Source organism: Sceloporus undulatus, unplaced genomic scaffold, assembly GCF_019175285.1.
Source record: "Sceloporus undulatus isolate JIND9_A2432 ecotype Alabama unplaced genomic scaffold, SceUnd_v1.1 scaffold_19, whole genome shotgun sequence".
NCBI classification, from domain to species: domain Eukaryota; kingdom Metazoa; phylum Chordata; class Lepidosauria; order Squamata; family Phrynosomatidae; genus Sceloporus; species Sceloporus undulatus.
The window spans coordinates 99,800-118,051 of NW_024802941.1; the positions used below are offsets into that span (position 1 = coordinate 99,800).

General features: G+C 39.4%; 1 protein-coding gene across 1 annotated transcript in view; it reads right to left on the reverse strand.

The window, feature by feature from the left end:
- The window catches only part of LOC121917458 (NADP-dependent malic enzyme-like), a gene marked incomplete at its 3' end in the record, with an annotated part of 127,408 nt that overhangs the window by 93,977 nt on the left and 15,179 nt on the right, over positions 1–18,252 (reverse strand). Inside the window, exon 2 of the mRNA XM_042443439.1 lies at positions 99–232. Within this exon, the coding sequence (XP_042299373.1) occupies positions 99–232 (134 nt within the window). The remainder of the gene's footprint in view (positions 1–98; positions 233–18,252) is intronic.

Here is an 18,252-nt window from a genome sequence, read left to right on the forward strand (position 1 = left end):
TGAATTTTGGCTTCTGTCGTATTTTCCTCCAAAGTAATTTTTTTAGAATGTTGAAGCATCTGAAAGAAATAGCTTGGCAAGACACTCAAAGATTTTACCTGTCCAAGTCAGATGTTTGTCTTTCAAAGTTTGTTAAAACCCTTAAAACCTGTACTTCTTGACTGAGAAAGCAGGGAGGTAGTAGTCCACTAATATTCAGCTGTTGTCTCTCTTCCAAGGTGAAAGCCAGGCCCTGTAAAGTAAAAGAGAAGTTTGTTTGCTGAAAATGTACATTTAAAGTGCTGAGTTTGTTAGTATGAGCATACTGTACAACACACAGATCTCTAAATATAGAGTTCCACATTTTAAAAATTTCAGTCTGACAAATTCAAAATTCACAATAGTTATGTTTACTCTACAATATGAATATATAAAGCATATTCCCCAAACTATGCTTTTTTCCGTTAACATCATTTATATAATTGTTCCTTCAATCCTGTGGGTATGAAACCAGTTTTGCATTCTAAATATCCACATAATATGACTTGAGAAGTTTATCAAGATACATGAAAAGAGTTAGAAAATAACTAGACTTCTTCCAACCTAACAACAGTTTTACCACTTCTGCAAGTTTATTTGTCATTGTTTAGGAACTCTGTTCAAGGCCAAAGTAACTATTTATACTGTTACATTATACTTATGTATTCTGTATGATTCTGACAGCATTATGGTAGATAGTGAAAATCGTATGCTTCTACAGACCTACAACAATACATTTCAGTGTCAAATTACAGCATGCATGAGCTTTCTTGGTACAACAGTAGCCTCTCTAAAGGCAGTATACTTCTTTGTTTTCTCTCTTGCCTACGTAGAGCTAAACTATAATGTGCTTTGTGTCAGCTATATCAGGCTTGATTTGCTCTAGGATCCATTTATTTTTCTTTCTGACAGTCCATGGTATCCACAGAACTCTCCAGCGCCACATTTCAAATGAGATGGTTTTCATCTTTTTTTTTCACTGTCCAAAGTAAACCTATTCAATCTACAAAACTTACATAAATACTGATTTACTAAATTCCCATTTATTCATTGTGTCAACTCTAATTGGAAGTAACAACTAGATTAAGATCTACCATAGCAAAAGGAATTAAATGTCTCCATATTAATGTAAGATGTGAAGATGTAAAAAATATATAGGTGTTAAAGTACACTAAAGTGCTCATGCTCCATATGCAGTATGCAGAACTAAAGCCTGTTTATAATAACAGAATATGGAAAATATGTGTAAATCTTGCAACTTTTGAGATGTAGGGTTGCTGTTGTTGTTTTTTAAGTTATCTGGCTGCCTGCAGTGTGAATTTTTGTTATGCTGTTTGAGTTAACATATCATTTTCTTATAAAAGAATCAGAAATTTCTGTGCTCATTAAAATTCTGCTAAATAGCTGTAATAGCAGCAATTTTCTTTACCCTTTCAATTTTTCATGTATGTTTCTTGTCTCATTTGGGATTTTAGAAAAACCATGAATCCAAAATATAAGGAAACTACTTTGACATTCCAGGTGTTTTTCTATCAGCACATTTATGTCAGTTGCCTTGACATAACAGCCTCAAGCCAACAGCCCAATCTAAATTCATTTTTAAAAAATGTAATTTGTCTGATGAAACTAGCCTTCAGTTTAGACTACGCAGCATGCAGACTTGTGACCCTACTCAGGGGTAGATCACACTAGTAAATTATAACCATGTCATGGAAAAGAAAGGATTGATCTATATAGAAATAGATAGAGCTACTGTTAATACTGTTAATGTTCACTTTTTGTATGCTTTTAGCTGTTTTGTACTGAGTTCCAATTTTGGGGAAAAGGTGATATATAAATAAATATGATAATAATGACTGGCACCCTGCATTACAGTTACAGATTCATAACATAGTTATGGATCCATAAATGTTCTGTATTCAGTTATTCATGATTGCAGCACTATCACCACAATAATAAATGCCCCTTGAAAACAAAACAAATCTCCAAGGAATGGATATCTGTAGCATGGTTGACTGGGGCACTTTGGGGCAATGTGTGGCCAGTGCCCTCCTGCCCCTGAGCTGTCTGTTGTGCAATGAAAAGAAGCAACAATCTTGCTTGTCACACCGTAGCTGGGAGGCAGGGGGACACCAGTTGCACCCAGTTGACTGAACCACAGACCTTCATTGCTCGCAGCAGCTCCCTAGAGTTTAAGATGGATTTCAGGGTTTCATTCCTTAGGTTATTCATAGCTGTGAGAATGGAACTACTGCACGTTACAGACCACCCAAAAGTGGGTGGTCTGGCACCAGCTCCATTAGCTGCACTGAGAAGCCCCAGTGGCCAGACCGTGAGGGTTCCCGGCGCAGCTAAAAAGGAGCACAGAAATGGTGCTCCTTTTTGGCCCCCGGAAGTGGCGCCACGAGGCGTGAGGTGCGCACTCATGGCATCACTTCCGCTGTGCCACGTTGGGACGCTGTGCGTCCAAGATGTAAATATGGCAGCGCCCATGTGGACTGGCGCTGCCATTTAGTACGTGCTCTGCGCGTCCTAGGGAGAGGGGCGGTTAGGAAGGTGAGAACGTTCCTAACCCTAGCACGCCCCTTCTTAACTCTGGGACGCGCGGAGCGCGTACTAAACGGCAGTGTGTAACCCGCCTGCAAATATAATTCAGGATCTTAGTCATAATAGTAATAACAGTACATACTACATTTCAAATGAACCAATGCTGCATTTTGGGTTAAAGATGAATTATAGAACTAGAAATGTTGAAAACAGATGCCTTTAAAGTGTTTGACATTGAGTCCAGGGTGAGCAGAAGACAGATTGTAATCTACTTTTAGATTTCTGTGCAGTTTGCAAGGGTGCCTGATTCTCAGTTGTTTGATAGTAGCAATAAGTAAAAAAGCCTCCATTCCCCACTGCCCCATATGTTTACTAAAAAAAAAGAATGCTTGAAGGAAAACCAAGAATGGATTTTCACATGAAAGGATTCTTCAGCACATTTCTCGTACTAATGACAAACTCCTGGCCTGAGAAACTTCCTGGTACTTAATTTTTAGTGTCTAGCATCCCTCTTGAGCCACTATTTAATACCTGTTCTGAACTGGTGGTTGTCAAAGTGTGAGCAAAAAAAGAAAAAAGAAATGAGTAGATTTTCAAGCCGGAAGTCTACCCATGATTGTTTGTATGCCCTCACTTGCAAACACTTCAAGAACTTGCTTTAGACAATGATGCATTTTTATCTGTTGGACAAAACCTCCAGGTTAGTGCTCAAAATCTTTTATATCCTTACTATAGCAGAGAACATGTTATTTTCAAAAAAATTAATAACTTGTATTCAAGAAATAGCATTAATCCCTCACTCTATCCCTCTATTTATTTTCAACATATTTCTCAACACTGGGACTAGTGGATGTTCAGTTTTAAATTAGAGCTCAAGCTATATGCACACTACACCTCTAACGTACTAGGTTTTATATGCTGTTTCTGCTCTTCAGTGTTACTAGGGCCTGTTACAGACTGCCAAAATAAAGCTGCTTCAGGTCTCTTTGGAGGTATGCTATTTAAATGATGCGTGGGTCCTAAGAGTCCGGAGGTCGCTCCAAAGCCACACTCCATTCCTAAGCACTGGAGTGCAGCTTTGGTGCAGCTTTGGGATTCTTAGGATCCATGCATCATTTAAATAGCATACCTCCAAAGAGACCCGAAGCAGCTTTATTTTGGCAGTCCGTAACAGGCCAATGTAAAAGTGTTTACTGACAAGGTAGCAAATGTCATTTTATTTGTGGAAGCATGACAGTGCTATAGAACCTTTCATGCTCAAAATAGTTCTCTTCTTTAATCAAATCTTGTTATCTGCTTCACAATTGAATACCTATAAAAATAAGGGGGAAGGGTTGCATCACACCAGTAAAGCTGGAGTCTAATATTGTCTAACCTGTTTTTTTTGGGGGGGGGGGATGTCAGATACAGGTAATTTATAACTTTGTTGGAAGCCAATGTTAATATTATTTATTTAAGATACTTTCTAGGCCACTTGGCCATGTCCTCCCACAATGATATTCATTATAATAATAGTAAGAGACAAGAGAACAACATGCATGTAATACCAAAGGTGTGTGTGTGTTTTAAAACTTTAAACACCATCTTTCCTTCTAGGAAAAATAGCTGTAGACAAGTGTTCCTAGCTTAAATCCATAAACAATTCACAGGTTAGTAAAAAGCAGCTTTAAAAAGTTTTGAAGGCTTGTTTAAATGAAAGAATGGTATATGAATTTGCAGCTGTGAGGGCATTCCAAACCCAAATAGGTATCACAGTTAAGCCTTTGTCCCATGTGCTCAATAAACTATTTGATCTAATGGGTGGGCAGGCCTATGAAACAAGTTTCAGTATACAGGCATGATGATCACTGGGGTGAAAGTACTCTTTTATATAACCTAGTTATAGGTCAATCAGATAAATTAAATATGTACATTCCACTGAAATCAAGTGAAATATACTCCAAGCAGAAGAGCTTCAATTTGATAAGGGTACAATATTTCCAAGGACAGTGTCAAAAGAAATCTGCACAGAAAAATGTATTAATAATTGATGCAAATACAGAAGCAAGAAAACCCGAGTTTTCCTAAATGGCTAGGTACAAACTCAGACAAACTGCATAACACCAAAAAAAAGTTACAGTCCTCAGTTTAAGACTTCTTCTTAATACTCTCATGCCATAGCTAAAAATCTGTGTTTGCAATTTAAAGAAACCAAAGCAAGTTCCTGTTTTATCTACATGTTACATTGAACCTTATATTTCAATTAGAGGTCAAAAGTGTTATAGAAGATTAAATTTACAATCCACACTATTAATTATTTACAGTGGCTTGCAGAAGTACTTGCCCCTTTTGACTTTTCCACGTTTTCTCGTGTTATAACCTGAAATAGGAATGGAAGATGCAATACAATTTTATTGTGGCAAAAAGTAAACAAAAAGTACTGTGGCACTTGTTGGTTCCATAAGAATTCACACTTGGAGGGGCCCAAATAGTCCAACACGCTGCCAAAAAATGCCTGAGAGATGACCATCCTGCCACTGTTCAAAAGCCTCCTAAGGTAAGCCTATCACTGTCCAGGGCAACATTTTCCATGGTCCAACTGCTCTTATTCCCAAAAGGCTGTTCCTGATACTTAGGTTTCAATCTTTTTTATTGTAATTTGAATCTTTTGGCTTGTGTTCTAGTCTCTGGAGCAGCAGAAAGCAAGTTTGCTCCACCTTCTACATGACTTCACAGATTTAAAGAGAGCTGTCATATCACCTCTTATATTTCTCTCTCCTAGCAAAATATACTCTGCTCCCTAAAATGTTCTAAGTATGGCTTGATTTCCAAACCTTTGAAAATTTTGGTTGCCCTCCTCCACACAAGTTGTAGCTTGTCAGTGTCCATGAACTATAGTGCCTGGAAGTGGACACAAATTCCAAGTGAAGTCTGACTAAAGCAGAATACAGTGGTATTATTATTTCTTTCAAATTGGCCACTATACTCCTGTTGATGCAGTTAGTTGATTTTGGCTGCCACATCACACTTTTGATTCATGTTTAGCTACTAAGCTTATTTAGGCATGCCATAGGGAAAGGAGTGAATAATTTTGCAACCCACAAGTACCCATTTGTGTTTGTTTACCTATTTTTTGTCACAATAGAACTATTTTGCACTTTCACAATGTTATATATCATGTGCATGAGTGGTAATGATTCCAATCAAATCATTTTCAGTTCCAGGATGTATAGCTTCCAACACAACAAAATGTGTAAAAGTTAAAGTGGGGCTCAATACTTCTGCAAGATACTGTAAATCATCTTTGAAACTGACCAACAGGCCATCCTAAAACTTGTTATATTATTAGTACGTTCAGATGAATAATAAGAACCCAATGGCTAGAACTGAACTGAGGACTCTTAGGGGCAAAACAGATGGGCAGGAAAAAGCAGCTTGAAGCTGCCTTTTCCGAAAGTGATCTGAGTCCCCACCAGCCACACCATTGGCTCCCAAGGTGACTGGAGTGCACATGTCATGACCACACAGAGTGGCTTCAAGCCATGCTACTGGCTACTTTTTTATTGTTGCCCCCATCATCCCTGCTCATAGCCACAGGAGCACACCGATGGCAATCCCTGTGAGCCTGCACACAGTCTCATGTGCAGCACTCCACCAGGACAGGGCATTGGAGCAGAGGTGTGCCCATGCAGACACCAGCAAGGAACAATCATGCCCCCCTTTACAGCCCCTTCACCCCATGCCCCCTCTTTGACTGTCTGGTTTGTGTATGTTTTATTTATCACCATGACATGTGTCATGCTTTCTCTTTGGGGTATTGTCATCCCCACTGCTTGGGTACAGTAGTTCCATCCCTTCTAAATGCACTCCTGCAATGGAGTGTTTATGTGCACAGTTAGGGTTAGGTTTAGGATAGAGCACCCCTTTAGAGCTGCTCTTATGGCATTGCCCTGAAACTTATGAATAAAGGTGCACATTTTCTGGGAAGAAGTGGAAAAATCCAGCTCCTTTTTAGTCCAACTTTTCTTCCTGTAGGTGGCTTGAGACCAGTTTCCAGTTGGCTTCAGGGCTTTTATCATCTAAATCCTCCACCTGGAAACCAGATGGAAACTTGCTTATTTTGACCGTCTGTTTCTCCCCTCAGATTCCTGACCAGGACTATTCCCATTATACTTCACCCCTTTCCTCAGAGTAGGAAGCCTTAAAGAGACAACTGATGCCTGGCATTTCAGTGCCTCTTCAGGAATTATTGCCAGGCATGCTGCAGGTACTGGTATGCTATCCCCTGTATCATACAGCACCTGGAGAACAGCAATGCCAGGACCAGGCTCAGGAGGTGCCAAGAGTGTCATAGTCATGGGGGCACCAAGTTCAGTTGTGTCAAGTCTGGCCAGCTCCAGGATGTAAGGCCTCACAAACTCAGCAGGGTTATGTCTGGTCAGCTCAGAATGTCAGTGTTTGTTCTACAGGCTTTTCCAGTCCAGAACACTATCTAAACACCTGAGACATGACACACCAAACATGAAACACTTAGTATAGAATTATAACAGTACTGTCACAATGTCACAAATAGGTTGCTATGCAGAGTCTGCCTTGATGTTCAGTCAGTGTCACAAGCAAAGAAGTCATCCCAATTTTCAGACCAGGCTATAAGCAATTTGTGTAAGGACAACAGTATCCTACGGTATGTAAGCAGACCAAGAAAATGGCAAGCTTATATTAACGGGATAATAAAGCTGTAAAGTATCTGGACTTTTAGAATATTTATTGGAAAGCAGACTGGAAATTGTTACATCACCACAAATCCCACTCCATCCAGTATTCTAAATCATGAGTGAATCATGACTTTAGGACTGCAACTATTTTTAACATAAACAGATTTTTGGAAGTAAAATTGTAAAAAGTTGACTTTTCAATAACATTTCCAAAGCAATGTTTGGGATAGAAGGGGGAGTGAACAGGTAGACAAAAGGCTGAAAATGTGATGATGATGTTTTAAACTGGAAGAATATCTATTGGTACAGATTAATGTGTATGGACAGTACATATCCCCAAGAGAGACATACAGTGCCTTGGTTCTGTTAAGAGTTTAATAATTCAAGCTGTGCAAAGACAAATTTATAAGTATTAGAACTATTCAACTGCTGTAGCAAGAAGTTTAATAGCATGTTGTAAACCAGTGATGGTGAACCTTTTGAGGGTTGCATGCTCAAATTATTTTTTTTCCAGCACTGGGTAGTACCAGATCCTCCCCCGCCCTTTTCCTGACCTCCAACTGTCTGTGACAGACAGCTAAAGGTTGGGAGAAGGCAGAGAGGAGGGGGAAGTGGCATGTGCCGTTGGCACCTCCCCCCTGCCATTTTCCTGGCCCCCAACTCTCTCTGAGGGACAGCTGAAGGCTGGGAAAGGTAAGGAAGGAGGAACCAGCGGCACGTGCTGGTGGCTCCTCCTCTCCCTGCCCTTTTCCCAACCTCCAGCTCTCTCTGAGAGATGGCTGAAGGCTGGGAGAGGAGCCAGAAGTGTGCGCCTGTGGCTCCTTCTCCGAAACACCATTTTCAGGCTTCCAGCTGTCTTGGAGATACAGCTGAAGGCTGGGAAATGGCAGGGAGGAGCAACGGGCACATGCATGCCTGTTCCTCCTCCTCACTGACCCATGCCAAGTAAAATGGCATTGCATGCCACCCGTGCTTAAACTACACATAACACTATTCATATGCATGCTTAAACTATACACAATACTTTTCATACCATTAATAAATGTTTGTTTACTTAATAACAGATATAGGGTTGCAATTAAGACTATGAGTTTATGGGGAGGGAGGAATAGGTGAGCTTTAATCCTCGCATTAATCCAGATCAGTCACCACTTCCTTTGCACCTCTTAACTTAATTAGAAAGGAAAATTTCATTACAATGATACAAGAATAAAAGGATTAAAGCAGAGGACAGCATAGTTTCTATTTACATTTTGCATACCTTTCACACAATTGCTGGCTTGGGTTTTACAGCGATCAAAACTTTTAGTTGGTTAGAGCCCCCTTTGTCAGATGCCAGACCTATACCCATACTTTTTTCTCTGTACACAACTACATATAATCTACCAACTAAAGATAACATTTATCAGCCAGGGTTCTGATATATAAGGCCTTCTTGTCTGCATTTCTAGCCATCGATGCTCCACAAATACCTTCAAAACATGAATATCTGTATAATGCCTTAGATTAAACATTAATATTCTCCCCAAAAGACTATTAGTTGATACCACAATTTATCTCAGTTAATTTGTCAAGGATGTGTACTTTAAAATAAATAAGAGACTTAAGGCTTCCATTATAAACACACTTGTTAGGGATTAGGTCCTATGGAATGCAATGGGACTCATCTATTAGCAGCATGCAGGGGACTGAACAGTTATAATATCTATATATTATTTTGAAGCTGCATTTTAAAAGTTCTATCAATTTAAAACCTGGATTATTTACAAAAAACAGACCTGCAATTTCTCAGAAGCTGCTGGACAGCCAAAAATTACAACTGTGAAAGTTATGTGGAACTGGGTAATCATAATCTCATAGATGAAAACTGGATACATATGGCCAAGTAACATCAGGTTGTAGTCAAGATGGCAACAGTTATTATCGAGGAACAACACACAAGATAGATGAGTCTGTGGCCGTTTGCTTTTTCCTGAGCCTACTGGAAAGGGCAAAATTCCCTCCCTCTTCTCCCTGCCCCCCATGGGCTCAACTGAGATAAAACTAGTTTTGCACTTTGAAATCAATATGCAGCAACTGGCGTTAGCTGGTGCCAAAGGGGAAAGTGGGAGGAGGAGAGAGAAACTGGGGCATTGTAAAAGCAGCTGAAAAAGTAGGATAACAGAAGATTAATCAGAACTGCCCCTTTAGGGGCAGTTAGAAGGTATGGAGGAATGCTTCCCAACTGCAACAACAAGAGAAAACAATTGGCTACTTGCCAAGTTGACCTGTATAAGGCACACCTACACATACAATATTCTGTGCCTGTATGCCCTTATTACAAACATATTGTAATATCATTCAAATGGCTAGAAACTATTCTATACAAGTATGTTGATAAAGGATAGTAATCCACTAGCAGTAAACACTCCAATAATAATGCTCTTATCTGGGGTCATTTCATCTACTGAAGGAAATATCTAGATTGTAGCAAAATCCCACCCAGAAGCAAATCTCAGTTGGGACGTAACTCCATGACACATGCCTTGAAGACTGCATGTTTTACATTTCTTTTTCCATTTCTGGTTTCCAAGAATACTTTACAAATAGATATGTTGTATCCAAATAATAATTGAGTAATATTAATAAATAAGGGAAGAGAAACTTAATTGTACAGTTAATAAAATCATGCAGTTAATGCAAAAGATTACTATTGTTCATTCTAACCATAACCGACTTTAAGGTATAAAAAGCATTACTATACTAATAAGATACATACTTAACAGGGATTGTTTTAGACTTGTGCGTCTTATTCAGAATTAAAAGCAACAAAAATAATAAAAGGCAGTGTTTCTTGGAAGGAACAGCAAATGCATTAGGTAGTGGGTTTGGGGTGAAAGCATCCTTAGAAAGCTTTTGAATTGCTTTAGAAAAGCTTTAGAAGGCTCCTCTGATGTGTAACAAGGCTGCCAAGCAGATCTCAACCCCCTGCCTCAAGCCCACTGCTTAACACATTTGCTGTTTCCCTCCGAGAAATGAACCCTGCCTTCTTTTTTTCTCTTGAAAGTTTACTCCCAGGCTTGACACTTGACTCAAGACTCAACTTGAAAGTATCTTCCAAGGACTTGAGACTCGACTTGAGACTTCAAGGTAAAGACTTGAGACTTGACCCAAGCCTTGGAATAAAATACCTGAATATATCACTGGTGGGTTTGGTGCTGAGCTGGCCAGACAGTTCACACCAGAACAGGGGATTGGGCTCTGCATCATCATGACTGATCACTGGGAGGACAGGGGGAGGTAGTGTTATTTGGTCCATGAAGGCACAGCCTTAGAGAAGGGTAATTGCAAACGCCTTTAAATAAATAATGCCAAAAATAAAAAAAATCATTTTAGGATTGCCATAATTGGAAATGACTTGAGAGTACAATAAAAAATTCCAGGCACACTATGTCCTAGACATTTAGTATTACTATGAGATGCCTGCCTGAAGAAGAATTTGCTCTGTTTTCAAGAGGTCTAAAGGTTTGAAGTCAGTCAGGATTTGATTGAAATATTGCCACTAGGAGTCCACAAATAAGAAAGCCAAACTAGATTTGACAGGAGACTATACCAGACGCCTATGGTATGTTTAGAAAGGTATCCCAAGCAGAGCTTAGAGGAGTTTTTATATGCTAGGAAGAGGTATGCTAAGCATGTCTGACCTTTACTCGTTTAAAAGTTCATAGGCTGTATCAGCAGCACACTAACAGCTACTGCAGACTTCAGTACGGTGATGTTGTATTTCCCTAGACTCAGGAGGTAGATGATGTATCTGCCCAATAAACTGCCCAATGTGCCCAATAAATTAAAGGAGATCTGGGAGCAGTTTACAAATAAGCCTATCACTGACCCTGGTTAACCTTTCACTTTCAAGAACTAATCAAATTACTGGCATAATAGAGAACAAGGAATAAATTATCAAGAGATTTCTGGATTACAACTGGTTAATTCAATCCCTGATGGATTATCATCATCATTTTGACCACCCTACCCAGCCTAATGGTTCAATGGATGAAAAAATACCTTTTATTAAGAAATGATTTATTAAGAAATGATCCAAATCTTGAATGGGTCAAGTTCTTAATTCCTGTCTCCTGCCAGAAGATAAAAGAGCACTCGTGTCTGGATAGCACTAAAAATTAAATCCAAAATGTTATTAAGAATATAATCCAAACTAGTACTTCTTCTGTCAAAGCTCCCAGGCAAGAATCCACAAATTTGCCTGGATTTACTAGCCACCTCTGTATTGTGGTTGCAATCAACTCCTCTCTTTTGCTGACTTGGAAACACATGCCAGGAGAGTAGGGATGGAAGGGATTCACCTTGCTTCATACTAGCTTTTTCAAAAGCCCAAGGTGAGTTCAAAAACAATACCATAAAATTATATTGGAATAATGAAGATAGAAAAATAGATGTTATTGCTCTTCCACATTTTCTTCAATTTACAGACTACTTGGAAAAGAAAAGGCTGCCTGAAACTGGGGGAGGGAGGTTAAGATAAGGGCATTGTCATTGGCAACATGCCACAGGGAGGTGTGGAGTCCTAGCCCCATAAACATGAATCTAGTATGTGAAGGAATGTTTTCCAAAGTACCATAAAACATGGCTTGCTCTAAATAAAACAATGTGTAGATCACAACACCTCAAACTTGTTTTATTAAGGAAACCAGGAAAAGCTGTGTGTCAAAACCAAATATTCATTTAACAGTTTCACAATATGCCACATTTTGTGGAGTGAGTTTGCAGTTTTCGATCCAGAAAACCATGTTCAACAACAAATATTTCAACTTATGTTCACCTTTTGTAAAACTCACCAAAATGAGTACATCATGCTCTGGGTAACATTACACTTGAGGATACTAGATTTACGTGTGGAATCTGATTCCAGATGTTCAGTCAAATGCAATGCAAAATCTATATTATTAACTAGCCTGCTGTAGGAAAAGATTAGACTCCTTGGAAGAAAAATGTGCCCTATAAACCTAACAAATAGCAGCATTTACTTTGGTGGCCTGAAGATGTGTAAAGTAGTCCCAGTGGCAAGAACTTCATAAATGAAATGCTCCTGGGGACACCATAATTCAATGGCCAATTTTATGTTTAATAATTTTGGTTTATACATCTCCCAGTTTTAAAGTATCTGACATCACTATGCAGAATCTGGAATGAATATATATTCAGTGCAGCTGGTCATCTTGAGGTTGTTCTAAAATAATCAGCTTTTTGCAAGTGGCAGCAAACTCACTCACAAGCCATGGCTTAAGGAAGTAGTAGAGGTGAAAGTATAACACCAGGCTTTCGTTCCACTTTCTCTCCCACCCCCTTCATGAAATGGAAGAGTCCTGCTATGACAGTGAATCCTTGATACCTTCCTTTTTTCTTGCAGAGCAGCAACTGCAAGCTGTTCTTTTTTGCCAGTGGGGAAGACTGGATTGTTTTGGTTTGGTTGTCCTGAACTTGCATCCAGCTAAGAATACTAGCGCCAGTGTCCAAGACATACATGAGAAAAGGGGGAGACCATCCGTGATATGCATTGCAAACTAACAACAACAAAAAAAGCCATCTTGTTTTCGATTCCTGTTAGGTCCACATGGCAGAAACTCAACTAGCAGAACTGTCCCTCCCCATCCCTGCAAAGGTTTCTAGTACTAGGAAGCATCACATCTCTTGATTTTTGTTTAAGTTTATCTATCTGCCAGTTGTAGAAGTCTTGTATGAGGGAAAGGGATGGGAAGATTAGGTGTCATTAAACTTTAATTAATGTGCTGATTAAAAATAATTTCTGGATTCTTTCTATGTGTTGATTTGAATCAGAATTGGCATAGTGGCTTGTGTGTTGGAGACCAGGATTCAATTCTCAGCTTGGCCATGAAACTGACTGAGCAACCTTGGCTAAGTCACATGCTCTCAGCCTCAGGGGAAGACAATGGTAAAGCTCCTCTGAACTGATCTTGCCAAGAAAACCCAATGATAGTCAGTCAATCAGTCAACCTTTATTAGGCATAGAATACCCAATGATAGGTTTGCCTTAGGGTCACCATAAGCCAGAAACAACTGTAAGATACAACAACAACATAACCTGCTTCTAAAGGATGAAGGAAATCCCCCTCCCCAATATATCATGACTTGTTGAGTGGAGATGTGACTTTAACTGGTCTATGGATCAATAGAAAGACTGGGAAAGTGTTTACTGATACAAAAATTTTAGGGGCAGAGGCACTCTGTAAGAAAGTACATCCATGTGGTGGATGTACTATTCTTAACCAGTCTGTGAGGATGTAAGTGTGGTTTTACATAAATGGTAAGGGATGGTCCACATTAAATATTTTTAGTATGTACCTTAATCTTTGTCTAATTTATTTTATTTTACCCTATTACTATCGATAATATACCTTCTACCCAAGTACAACTCATATATTTGGTGTGATACAATGTTTAACTCAGTTATCACATGGGAAATGAATGTATTCTGTGCATGTTTAAACTAGAAACCACAGTCTTCGTTACCTATTATAGTTTGAATAACAATTTCAACCAACTACTTTAGCTGAACTGAAGTCAAATTAAGCTTTGGCTCTGATACTTATGATTTTACTGCCCAATACTTTAGCCAACAATAGTTGGTATCTGCTGTGGGTTTTTTTCCAGGACACACACACATGCACACACCCCAGATAGCAAAATCCATGGATGCTCAAGTCCCATTAGATACAATGGCATAGTGAGATAGTGTCCACTGTATAAACTGTAAAATCAAGGTTTGTTTTTCTGGAATTTATGTATTTTTTTAATATTTTCAAGCCATGGATGCTTGAATCCATGGATGAAAAAATCCACTGATATGGAGGTCTGACTGTATTTAAGAATATAGGTGGTTAAATAGTATAATAATAATAATAATAATAATAATAATAATAATAATAATAATAATAATAAATGTTTATTTATAAACCGCTTTTCCAACTATCAAAGTGGTGTACATGTCGTTAATCAAACAGTAAAAACAGTAAAAAGAGTCTACATCATACAATACATATTAAAATAGAATTAAATTCAAACGACAGTAAAAGCATCGGATAAAAAACTGTTAAAAACATCACAATCTATTAAAACCAAACTGCAGAAACAATAGGGGAGGTATAATCTTAGATGGAATTGGGAGGGTAGGCTTGTTGAAAGAAGTAAGTCTTTAAAGCCTTCTTGAAGGCTTCCACAATTCCACTGTGACAGATATCTTCAGGGAGGGCATTCCACAAGGAGGGCGCTACAGCTGAAAATGCACGTTGCTGTGTTGTTACCAATCTCACCTTAGGGTGGTCGAGTAAACATTTTCCTGTAGTTCTGAGCATGCGGGGAGGATTATGTAGGGAGAGGCGTTCCCTCAAGTAACCCGGGCCCAAGCCATTTCGGGCTTTAAAGGTAATAACCAACACTTTGTATTGGGACTGGAAACGTATAGGCAGCCAGTGTAAAGATTTTAAAATAGGTGTTATATGGTCGGACCTCGGTGTCCCCGTAATTAACCTGGCTGCAGCATTTTGAATCAGCTGCAGTTTCCAAACCTGATACAAAGGTAGCCCCATGTAGAGTGCATTGCAGAAATCCAAACAAGAGGTTACCAGCGCATGTACTACCTTTTCTAGGTCCCTCCGGTCCAGACAGGGACGTAATTGGCGAATCAGCCGGAGCTGATACCAAGCACTCCTGGCCATCGCATCTTCTTGAGATGATAAATGTAGGGATGGATCCAGGAGTACTCCCAAACTACGTGCTTTATCCTGGGCTTGGGCCCAGGATACCTCGAGGACCGCCTCTCCCCATACAATCCGCCCCGCACTCTCAGAACATCTGGGCAGCAGCTGTTGAGGGTTCCAGGGGCTAGATTAGTCTCTACTTCCAAGAGGACTTTTTCCCCTACCCTCTGGAATTATCTGCCCATTGAGCTCCGCTTGGCCACCTCCCTGGCCCAGTTCAAAAAGGGGCTGAAGACCTTTTTATTTAAACAAGCATTCCCTGATGTAAGCCCCGACTAAGTTCTCCCTCTCCTCCACGTCAGCAGTGGCAAGCTGGCTTGAGTGTTTTTATTGGATTTTGTTGCTTGTATATTGTATTTTATGTATTTTATGATTGTTGTACACCGCCCTGGTTTTACAGAAGGGCGGTATATAAATAAAATTTTTATTATTTATTTATTATCCTTCAGGGGAAGTTTAATCCTATCAAGGACAGGATGACAAATTTCCCTGCCCGGGCTAGGGGAACCTATCAAGAGTACCTCTGTTTTCTCTGGATTCAATCTGAGTTTGTTTTTCCCCATCCAGTACAAACAGATGGGAGTCACATCACTGTTTCAAAAAGTATTTGTGGATGAAATGTATGGCATAATTTGTATTGGAGATTTTACACTAAAAGAGTCAGTTACTCTTCCAGATAAAGTCAGACAGAATGGCTTGAACTGGTGCATGTGTGTAACTTTGAAAATTTCTGAGTATCCAGAATTTTATTTGCCTCTAATATATATTTTTTCAAAGTGGGCTGTTTTCACATTATATAATTAATTAATTGTACAATTGTACAAATTATTCAAATCAAGGCTTTGCACTAGGAAGGTCAAAGATTAAAGTGAAAAGGCAGGATTAATGCTGAATATAAAGAAGACAAAAATTGTGACCACTAAGGAGATACATAAATTCAATCTAGATGACGACGAAATCAAAATAAAGAATTCCTATACCTAGGATCAAATACTGATTGGAATAGTGACTGCAAATAAAAAGATTAGGAATGGGAAGGGCAGTAAGGATATACAACTGAGCACAAAAGAATCATCCAAGCCATCATATTTCCCCTCACCATGTATGGATGCAAAAGCTGGACAGTAAAGGAAGCAGACAGAAGGAAAATCAACTCATTTCATATGTGGTGCAGGAGAAGAGTACTTAGGATACTGTAGACAGCCAAAAGACAAACAGATGGGTCTTGGAGCAGATCAAGCCAGAGACCTTATTAAAAGCCAAGATGATCAAATTGAGGCTGACATAGTTTGGCCATATAATGAGAAAGCATGGATCACTGGAAAAGACAATAATGCTAGGAAAGGTGGAGGGTAGAAGGAAAGAAAGACCATACACCAGATGGATGGGCTCAATCAGGGGGGACACAGGTATGGGCCTACAGAAACTAAGCAGAGAAGTTGAAGATAGGGGTTCTGGGAGGTGTCTCATCCACAGGGTTGTCATGAGTCACAGTTGACTTGAGGGCAGATAACAACAACGAAGTGTATAGAGTTCAGCATGGGAACATGTTATTGTTAGCAAAGGAAAAAATTACTTACACACATGCATAATGCCCATAAAAACAAATATGCTGAATGTTTGGGACATGAAACCACTATCATTTAGCTATATACCAGCAAGTAAAGCAAATTTGAGGATGAGGTTAAAAAAGTAACTGATGATTTCATGCCCTCTAACTGTCCTAATTTGGCTGGAGCAAACCTGATTAATCCCAATTTTTTCTACTTTTGAGCTGCTTTTAGAATGTCTCAGTTTCTTTTTCCTTGCTCAGTTTCCTCCTTCGCAAGAACCTGCCATTGACAAGGCCCACTGTTTTTTATTGTTGTACTTGTAAAGCACCATGTAAATTGGTTGCACTACATAAATAAACAACTACTGAAATATGCAGTAAAATATTGATTAAAAATGTGGGGGAGTTGTTTTTTGTTGACAATCCACCCAATCCAGTCCTTTATACCTTTGTCCTGGTTTTGTGGAAGAGAATTATCACAACCCTATAAATATCCCAAATAACAGCGCAAAGGAATAACACTAACAAGCTTGGATATACATTACACAAACCCAAGAGTTTTTGGTATATGCAGGACTTTTTGAAGGATTGTGAACAGCAATAATATAATATTATATTATCCCATATACCAAAAAAGCTTGGCATTCTGTAATATAAATCCAAGCTTTTAATATAGTTTTGTAAGTATACAAGGAGTTTTGTTAGTGTTATTTCATTGCTCTGTTATTTGGGATACTGTAATTGAGGTGGGTGCTGACATTTGTTTGGTTAAATGTAGGAATACATCAACAGTTGATTTCAGAAATATCTATAAGAAAATCTATGTCATTAATTTCCAGGCACCTAATAAAGATATGTGGCATGCAGAGTAACAATTATAGATGTACTACTTGGAGTTGCCTGTATAATGGATGTAGTACACAGATTTGCATGATCACACTTTGTACTTAGGCAGAATGATGATATTTTCATTCCAAAACTGAGCTTTATCATTCATCTCATCCACCTGGGAGTTATGCCAGATATTTAGAATCTTTGGCCTGTCAGATTTTTGGACTACAATTCCAAGAAGCCCTTACTACTGGACATGCTATCTGAAGCTTATGGGAATTTTAGGATAAATTATCTAGAGAGTGAAAGATCCTGGCCTCTGTAATACAGAATGATAAACTTTGGGGCCATCCAGACTACCTTTTACCCCGGTTCAGAAACCGGATTAAAAGCGGGAAGTTCATATTGGCCCCAATTCTTTAACACCTGAATTTGAGGTTTGCACACCCGTTGAGGGGCAAATACCCCTTGGCGCGGGTCTTTCGAAAGCAGAGTTTTACCTGTATATTTTGAGGAAAACTGGATTCCAGCAAATATGAACTTGGCCCCAGTCATGATCGAGTCAAGTTCAGAGGAGGGATTAGGTTAGAGGGAGGGCAGAGGCCAGAACATGCATCCCTTTCATTGGGGTGGAGGAGGAGGAGGAGGAGGGAGCAGGATGAAGGGTGCCATGAAGGGCAGAACTGAGGCGAAGGCGGAGGAGGAAGGAGCAGGACGAAGGGTGCCATGAAGGGCAGAATTGGGGCGGAGGAGGAGGAGGAAGGAGCAGGACGAAGGGTGCCATGAAGGGCAGAATTGGGGCGGAGGAGGAGGAGGAAGGAGCAGGACGAAGGGT